General features: G+C 34.3%; 1 protein-coding gene across 1 annotated transcript; it reads left to right on the top strand.

Annotated features, from left to right (window-relative positions):
* Positions 1 to 2,309: 2,309 nt before the first annotated feature.
* LOC125233065 lies at positions 2,310 to 9,502 on the top strand. The gene is made up of 4 exons (XM_048138920.1): positions 2,310 to 2,454; positions 4,930 to 4,970; positions 5,368 to 5,506; positions 8,989 to 9,502. Exons 1-4 carry the CDS (start codon positions 2,424 to 2,426, stop codon positions 9,468 to 9,470), a joined length of 693 nt encoding a protein of 230 aa, XP_047994877.1. The 5' UTR covers positions 2,310 to 2,423; the 3' UTR covers positions 9,471 to 9,502.
* The last annotated feature ends 749 nt before the right edge of the window (positions 9,503 to 10,251 follow it).

Genomic DNA, 10,251 nt, shown 5'->3' with positions numbered 1-10,251 from the left:
TTATTGCTATCTTACTAGGAATATAACTATAATACGTTACTAGTTTAGTCAAATAGTTATATGACTGGATTCAGTCTAGTGAAATGATTGTAGGCAGGAGTGCGGCGCTGCGGCAGAGGTATAGTTATAACCCTAGGGATATAATTATATGCCGTAACATAGCTAATCAAAAGCGATTCATAACCATCTTACTAGGAATATAATTATAATACGGTAGGTACTAGTTTAGTTATATAATTATATCACTGGATTAAACTTAGTCTAGGGATATAATTATAATACGTCTCTAAGTGGGACTGGAACCAGGAGTCCCGGTTCTTTATAGTTCTATACCAAAAAAAAATCAAAAGGAACCCTTATGTCCTTTTGACGACCGGTCTGGCGCAGTCGGCAGTGAGCCTGCCTGCTACGCCGCGGTCCCGGGTTCGAATCCCGGTAAGGGCATTTATTTGTGTGATGAGCACAGATATTTGTTCCTGAGTCATGGATGTTTTCTATGTATATAAGTATGTATTTATATATTATATATATCGTTTTCTGAGTACCCACAACACAAGCCTTCTTGAGCTTACCGTGGGCCTCAGTCAATCTGTGTAAAAATGTCCTATAATATTTATTTATTATTTATTTATGTCGCGACTCTGTCCATCCGTCTATGTGTTTAGAGAGAATAAGCACATTGATGTATATCAATCACGCCAACAAAGTGCAAAAATAAAAAATGGGAAAAAATGTTTTATTAGGGTACCCCCTTACATGTAAAGTGGGGGCTGATATTTTTTTCATTCCAACCCCAACGTGTGATATATTGTTGGATAGGTATTTAAAAATGAATAAAGGTTTACTAAGATCGTTTTTTCATAATATTAATATTTTCGGAAATAATCGCTCCTAAAGGAAAAAAAAGTGCGTCCCCCCCCTCTAACTTTTGAACCACATGTTTAAAAAATATGAAAAAATTCACAAAAGTAGAACTTTATAAAGAATTTCTAGGAAAATTGTTTTGAACTTGATAGGTTCAGTAGTTTTTGAGAAAAATACGGAAAACTACGGAACCCTACACTGAGCGTGGCCCGACACGCTCTTGGCCGGTTTTTTAAAGTCTATTTTATATTATTTATTACTGTCCAATGAACCGAAAAAAAAAATACTACCATATTTTATTACGACGAAAACCACAAAAAAACATTTATAAAGTTTAGTTTAACTTAATTAGGCAAAAACATCATTAGCCATGTGAATCTATAGATTGTCTGCGCATGACGTAAATCGAATTGAACTCAAAATTTTCTGACATTTAAGTTACTTATTAGGCATAATGTTCATCATGTCAGTGATTGACTCGACATGAAGTTAAGTTAGGTTCTATGACGTCACTACACGTCTGACAGCGTTTTCGGTGGCCAAAGTTAATCGAAATCGCATTTTTAATCGAAAATACGTAGCCACCCATAAAAAATCTATAAAAATTGGTTTCTTATGTCAAATACTACAGAAAACAATCATTTCTTGTGCCAAATTCGATAAGAGTCTAGTAGCCTATTGTAACTAATCCATTTTTTCCATTATTACACTATGATGACGAGTTCTACATGTATCCACTCACACGCCTACCATATACGAGTATAACCGGTGGACACTCTATTTAATAATGCAAACATTGTAAATCATGGAAAAAATGGACCAGTTACATTTGCCCCCCAGTCCAGATTTGCTCCGCTGTACCTTAATAGAAAAATTACACCGTCGCGTCGCGGTTATTTTTCATCTTTTCAAATTTAAGTGCATTTTCATTGCTACATACATCTCAGCAATTGACAACGTTTCAAAATTTTCAATGTCCCTAAATCGAAAATCATTTCCAGATATACGCCTGTAGATCACAAAAATATATTTTGTAATATTTTTTTTTCCTTATTTTTGGTACAAAATTCTTAAAAATAGTTTAAAGGGGAAGTGACGTTACATAGTTGGGTCAGACTATTCAGAGCTGCCACTATATATTTCGCATTAAAATGGCAGTCTTTGGGAAAAATAAAAAAATACGTGTATCTTTAAATATTGCGTTCTTTCATACCAAACAAAAAAAAAGTAGTAGTCGAAAATATGAAATGTTCTCAATTCTAAGTACATAAGTAAAACCTTTGAAAGTCACAAAAAATAAGTAGGTAGTTAGGTACCTTTCATAACATTTTATGGATTTGAGATTGTGTTACATTTATATTAACAGTAAAAGTTTATGTTTTCAAATAAATAAATAAGTAGGTATCAGTAGGTATATTTGATTGGTGTTGTGAATGTTACAAAATATATCCTACTCTAACTATCGTAATAAACAATACATATAAAAACTAAAAAATAATATTTGAGGAAAATTATAATTTATAATATATCAACAATTAAAATATGAATTACATACCATAATGAAATGCGTTTTTGTGAGCCTTATCATTGGTAAGTGATCATTATATGTACAAACATACTAAAAATAAAATAGACTCTCTAGATTAGAATTGGTGCGTGAACGATTGCCGCTTCTGCTGGGCCGGCGGAACATCTACCATGAGTGTTTGACGTTTTGACGACCGGTCTGGCGCAGTCGGTAGTGACCCTGGCTGCTACGCCGCGGTCCCGCGTTCGAATCCCGGTAAGGGCATTTATTTGTGTGATGAGCACAGATATTTGTTCCTGAGTCATGGATGTTTTCTATGTATATAAGTATTTATATATTATATATATCGTTGTCTGAGTACCCACAACACAAGCCTTCTTGAGCTTACTGTGGGCCTCAGTCAATCTGTGTAAGAATGTCCTATAATATTGGGTTGGTAAGAAAGTAATGAGCGAATCATAACCAATATTGTAATTTTTATTTAATTTATTATTTTAATCATTTATCAAAAATATAACGGCCTTCGTTACCTTCTACTTGTCTCCATCGTTCTGGTAAAGAATGAATAGCATCGGCGAAGAAGTTCTTAGGTTTAGATTCAAAAAACTCAACTATGTACTGTCGTAGATGGGCTTGATCATCGAACTTTTTTTCGTTCAAGGCCTTGCTTAGCGATCTGAACAATGCGTAATCCGTAGGTGCCAAGTCTGGAGAGTACGGTGGATGAGGTATCACTTTCCAACCTAGCTCCAATAGCTTTAGCCGAGTCACTTTTGCAATGTGTGGGCGAGCATTGTCGTGTAAGAAAAAAACTTTAGCATGCTGTGGACGATTCTGACAGATTTTATGGTTTAAATTTTCAAGCTGATTACAGTATACTGATGCGGTAACAGTCATTCCACTTGGTAGGAGTTCCCAGTGAATAATACCATGAATATACCATCAAACGGACAGCATAACTTTTTTCGGGTGAGGCTCTGTTTTTGGTGCCTCTATTCCTTTTTCGTTTGGAGCTAGCCACTGACGTTTGCGTGTGTGATTTATATATAAGACCCATTTTTCATCTCCAGTGATAAGATGGTCCAACCAGTTGAATGTGCGGCGAAAAGACAGAAGTTGTATGCAGATATCGGCACGGCGGTTTAGTTGATCTCTATCAAGTTCGTGCGGTATCCAAACACTGTATTTGTAGTTTTTTCCCAACTCGTGTAAATGTGTTTCTATGGTGACATGAGAGCAGCCTAACTCGGTAGCAAGAGTACGACTCGTTAGCCTCGGATCTCCTTTAATTAAGGTTTTTAATTTGGCTACATCAATCTTCACCGGTCGACCAGACTTAGGTTGATCTGATAATGAAAAGTCGCCACTACGAAACCGCTGGAACCATCGTTTCGCCGTGGCCTCAGACACAACTTCAGGAGCAACACGCTGACATATATTACGCACTGCTTCGGCGGCTGAATGGCCAGACTGAAATTCATATAGTAAGCAATGCCTTACATGCACTTTTAATTCGTCCATTTTCTTCCTTATATTAGCTCGGCGACAGCTAGTGAATGACTAACAACAAACTGTGCGACTCGCCCTTTATATACTTTCGACCATAGAAGATTCTAGAACTCTCTCAAAAATTTTATGTGGAATTCAATCGATCGCTCATTACTTTCTTACCAACCCAATATTTATTTATTTATTTATTTAGAATAGCGTCAACGTCACGGAAAGTGTTTGTAAATTTTGACGTACCGGAGCACGGTTAGTTTTCTCCGTACAATGAATTTTGTAGGTTTACTTCAGAAAAAAAAAATGGTAAAAAAGTAACAGACTAACTTAAAAAAAATGCAAAACTAATCATAAACCATCACTAAGCAAATTTTTTAAAGTAATTTTTCTATAAATACATAATTGAAATATGAAATAAATATAAATGAATCGAAATGAAAATTAACAAAAAGAAAAAGTGAAATCGAAAATAAATAAAATAATATGTAGGTACTTTATGTTAAATTAATTTTTAACAAGCAGAAACGTCCGCTAACGATTCTAAACAATTTTATACTAAAGGAAAAAATGGAAAATTTTACGCTTCCGGCGGGACTTGCACCCGCATCCTCTGCAATTCGTGCATATTATTATTAACTCAATTGATTAAGAGCAATGCACGGATTGCAGAGGACGCCGCGGGTTCAAGTCCCGCCGGAAGCGTACATTTTTCAATTTTTTCCTTTAGCATAAAAATGTTTAGAATCGTTAGCGGACGTTTATGCTTGTTAAAAATTAATTTGGTATGGGTTAGCACATTGTTACTGGTGAATTCTCAATATAACTTGAGACTCCAGTGCCGTTACAAGATGTAATAGTCTGTCGGTAGATGGCGCTAGACGTCACCGCGACGTCCGGCGCGGCTTCCGTAGCTCAATTGGTTAAGAGCAATGCACGGATTGCAGAGGATGCGGGTTTAAGTCCCGCCGGAAGCGTAATTTTTTCCATTTTTTCCTTTAATATAAAAATGTACTTTATGTTATTTTTATTTGCAGAGACCATTATAATAATTCAATCTAGTCAACATTTTATACCAGTAAGTTTAACTAAATACGCCTACTAGTCAATATAATTAATTATATTTTAAACAGAGGTCCTTATCGGTAAGTATGCGATTTTCAATGTGGTGTTCTATCCTCGGTTCGTACCAATGAGTTTTTCGCAACTTAAGTGCGAAATTTCATTTAATATTGTCCAGTCGCTTTTGGGCGAAAGTAACCATCAATAGGAAGTCGGATTTAATCAATTAAGGCCTTGTTATCCTTTGGGTTGGAAGGCCAGATGGCAGTCGCTTTTGTAAAACGCCGGCGCCAAATCTTAGGATTAGTTGTAAAAGCGGACCGCCAGATCCCACAAACTGTGGCAAAAATGCTAGGACATTGTCATGTCCAGTGTGTGTTATTATTTTCGTTATTATATTGTGATTATTTCAGCCACTGCCGCACTGCGTCGTCGCCGAAATCTGCAACCACACAAAAGTAAAGGTTTGCGGAGAGGACACTAAGAAGTCCGAACACCGGATTTTCCATGACCAATGTGATATGTTCGAGTTAAATTGCGACGCCGACAGAGGTTCAACATTTTTGTATCCTTCTCTTAAAACATTATAGGTTGTACCTATAAATTAACAAGAATTGCTATACAATACACAGTATACACACAGGATGTTTCAATGAACGTAATGCAAAACATGTTTTTCAAACTCGACTTCCTATGGCTAAAACACTATGTTAGGTCGCGTGTTGTTAAGAGGGCTTTCGTGTTAAAAATAGTGAAATCGCAACCGAGCGCTCGATCATACCGTGTGTGGTATCAAATTAAAGGGCTTTGCGAGTAGTTTATAAAAATATATCACATTGTAGGACTTTTTCTACTTGGTCTAACAAAATATGAGAAAATGTCCAAAAGTGGTAATAATTGTACCGGTGAAGGCTCGTTTTCAAAAAATTGCCAAAAATCAATAACAGCAATTTATAATCACTAAGGCATAACCGCAATTTAAGTAAACGTTGCAGATTAATTTAGTACAAAACTTACTTCGATGTGATGTAGATTTTCAAAGAAATCGTCACTTAATTTTAGGTAATTTCTGAAAAAAATTGAATTCGCCTTAGGCTGGTTTACTCTTTTTCAAAAACCTAAAATAAAAATCTAGTCTGAAATGATTGTGGTACAGGATATACGAATTATAAATTTACCCGTTTTAATATTCAAAATGGTCCAAATTTTACAAATAAGATCGACTGATTCAGCTCTATACGTGCGTTTTTCTAAACGTGCATTAGAGAAAAATTCATAATTAATTTAGTGAGATAGTTTTCAAAAATCCAGTCTTATAAAAATCAAGATAATAAGATGCTCTAACTGGAACTTGAATTAAATAAATCTATTGGATAACGGAAAGTGTAGTATTTCACCGACTAAAACTATCAATTTTACATTCTTTTGACGTTTTTCTTGAAAGCAGCCTTAAACTAGTTAATAATCATTAGTATCATTGTTTTCCTAAATCCTGTTATTTTGTATCTAGTTTTGTAGTATAAACTCACCTTTTTATTTATCTAGACTGAAATTTTATGAATAAAATGCATTCTGACATGCTACCTGTCACAATAATCAACACATTGATAAAGTATAAGACACCTGCAACCTACAACTGACGTCCACCTAACCACACTTCAAGAATTGTATTTATTTATTTTGTTAGAAAATTAACAAAATTTAATTACGTAGAATTTTAAGACCTGGATACGTGCATGCATATATTCTTGGTCGTTAATAGAGCCGGAATCACTTATTTTGTATTACGTTCATTGGAACGCCCTGTATATGAAGTTCCTTGTTACTAAGCATATAATTAACCCTTAAATGCATGAATTTTTCTTTTAAAGAGATATTAATATTAGACAATGGTTTTCTGACCCTGGGAAAAATAGTAAAAAAAATACTTAATACCAATTTTAATACTAAATCAGTGTTAGAACTTAAATAGGCCAAAACTTATTAATATATAATTATTGGTAAGTTTTATTTGTAAAGTTTTACTACTATTAAAAAGGTACACTATTTGTGAAACCCCCATGATAAAATGTTTAAACATAAACTAATTACTAACTTCGAATCAAGCTGCCTAAATCACATACTAAAATCGCCATCCATCATCATCCTGTTTTTTCACACATTTCCGCCATTTCATCTTTATCCTTAAATAATTAATAGTAAATCATAAGATTGTTTAATTTATTTAATTATTTGTTAAATAATAATAAATACTGAATAATAATTAACACGTTCACGGACAGTACGTCGAGAGACGTAATAATTTTTAAGAAAAAAAAAACCGCCGCCTTTGGGGTTCTGGTGAAAGCTACTTGCGAATGTTGGATTATATAGAAATGTGTAGGTATTTTTAAAACTCCTTTTAATACTTTAATTATTTGATGGCAACACAAATGAATATACGTATACCGTTTAAGGTTTGAGGAGTTTCCTCAACAATTTCTCATGAATCCGATTATAAGAAATCGAAGCTTGACAAAATTTGACTTGAATACTCAATATTCTTAACAAACATAACTAAATAAATGTCACTGTTCTGAACTTAAATACATGCTATTCTTATAAAAATATCAAAGTCACTATAAATGTGCCGTTCAGACTTAAGGAGTTCCGATCTGATCTTCATCAGCAGTTCCACTGCACCAAATGTCACTGTTCTGGACGTAAGTGCATGCTGTTCTTATAAAAATACCAAGTCACTATAAGTGTGCCGTTCAGATTTGAGGAGTTCGGTTCTTGCCATCATCAGCAGTTCCACTGCACCAAATATCACTGTTCTGGACGTAAGTGCATGCTGTTCTTATAAAAATACCAAAGTCACTATAAGCGTGCCGTTCAGATTTGAGGAGTTCCGTTCTGACCATCATTAGCAGTTCCACTGCATCAAATATCACTGTTCCGTACGTAAATGCATGCTGTTCCTTAAAAAACACAAAAATCACCATATGTATGCCTTTCAGATTTGAGGAGTTTCCTCGATTTCTCCAGGATCCCATCATCAGAACTGGGTTCTGAGAAAAATGGGATCAATCTGTATGCATATACATTCAATAAAAAAATTTTTTTTTCAAAATCGGTCCAGTAACAACGGAGATATCGTGGAATAAACATAGAAAAAAATAATAAAAAAAAACTTGAAAACCACCTTCCTTGACAGTTTTGAGGCGGCGGTTAAAAATTGACCTTCGTGATATGGCACCACGTCTGTGGCCGATGATTTTTACTTTGACAAAACCGCTATCCCGTCCACAGACGTCGCATTTACGTGGGATTATAATGAGGTCGAGTATCTTGTGCCTGTTACACTATAACGTATACCCTTTTTTAAACAAATAAAACGATTCTATTCTATTCTAACACTACACTCCACAAAGCTCACTGGTGTTACAGCAAAATCCTCAAAGTGACTTATCTATTTTATGTGTCACCAGTAGAAGGCCTCGACGCTTGTTGTGGCACAAGTGGCACAACACGCAAGATATGGCGAAACTAAACAACATTACCTAAGACCTTTAGGTACCCATGTTTATACAATAAAATATTTTTGATTTTTGATTTTGATTTTGATTTTGACGTTACGGCTGTCGACGAGGTGCCATAACGTGAGCCTCTTCAATGAATGAAGATGTATACAAAGTGAGCTGTCCATATTTTTGCAGAAAGAGCGCTGTGTCACTCCGTCCATCGACGGCTAAACATCTTGTATGGAATTTTTCTGTGTCATATCACACAGATTCATGAATGACGCAGTGTCCGTGAACGTGTTAAGCTATAAATGTGATTTTGGATAGCTACATATTGAGCCACAGGCCAACACATATAATATGATGGATATATACATCACCACGCATTTAAGGGTTAATTTACTTTAGTTATGACGTACTTCATTGTAATTTTTAACGACTTTATTAATTATCACTTTTCTACTTTTAGCTTGGCTATGTAAATATATTGATATTGATCTAAATAAAATCACATATTTTTCTTGATTTTAGAATTCAAACAAGTTGATTATTCAGCTTGTTATCAACAAACGAGGAACGGAGTGCCTGTGAATATTTATAGCAGTAGAAGAAGATATGATAAAAAGGTATTGGAGAAAATGAAAAAGGAAATGGCGGAAGCTAAAGCCACGGTTACATTGAAACGTTTTCGGTTAAAGCATCCAATAACGCTACCTGTTACTACTGCTACCACTAATATTACTGCTGTTACTTCTGGAACGCTAGCTGTTAATAATACTTTCAATAATATTACTACTATTATTCCTGTAACGCTAACTGTTAATAATACTTCCACTAATATTACTACTATTACTCCTGTAATGAGTATATCTACAGTCATATTAAAAAAGGAGACTGTATGGAGAAATGGAAAATTGGTTATGAAAATAGTAAAAGGCATGGAGCACGAAAATCCTCGCATGTCGAATGAGTCGAGTGAGTATCTAAGCGTAACATCAAATACTGTTCGATAGATTAACGATAAATAAATAAAATTTCTGTTTCATGCTTTATGTTTCGGACTCCTGTAAACGCTGCATTACATAGCATTTGATTGGTGCATGACAGTGCTGATACATCATGTACATTCTAAAAGAAAAAAAAGATATTCACATGTGTAGGTACTGTTTTGCTGACCTCCACGCGGTAATGCCTGCTCTGCAGAAGAGATCTAAAACGGAATCTAAATAAACAATAAAGATAATAGTTGTAAATGTTATAATTTTAAAATATTTTTTTAAACGAATGTTTAACTTAAATCATTTATGTAAGTTTCTACCATATTATTTAAAACTACAAATAAAATTGAATAGGTTTTGTTAGACTTCTGCAAATTGATTCCTTTATCCTTTTTCTTCATCCTTCTCCTTTTTCTGTCTCATCCTTTATTCATTATGCTTTCACCAGGGTGTAATGTATTTAAAATGTTAATCATATTACAGTAACTGTGTTAAAAAAACATACGTTTTTTTTAAATATTGTCCTTAACCCCAGTTAGTATTTAAAATAATAAAAAAATCGAAGAGATACGGTCATTTTATTATCAAAACGCTTTGCTTATTATTTTCGCAAATCTTATTTGCTACCTGTAAATAGATATTGCGACGGCCGAAAAGTCTAATGCTAAACAATTTTCAGTCACTCAGAACTCTATTTTTAACTGTTACTGTACAATTGAAAATTATGGTTAATGACAAAAAAGCGATTACTCTTCGGGGGTTGAACTAAGTATACATTTTGTTTATTTATGAGACA

This window comes from Leguminivora glycinivorella, chromosome 1 (assembly GCF_023078275.1).
Source record: "Leguminivora glycinivorella isolate SPB_JAAS2020 chromosome 1, LegGlyc_1.1, whole genome shotgun sequence".
Classification (NCBI taxonomy): domain Eukaryota; kingdom Metazoa; phylum Arthropoda; class Insecta; order Lepidoptera; family Tortricidae; genus Leguminivora; species Leguminivora glycinivorella.
This window is presented reverse-complemented; position numbering and strand designations above follow the sequence as displayed.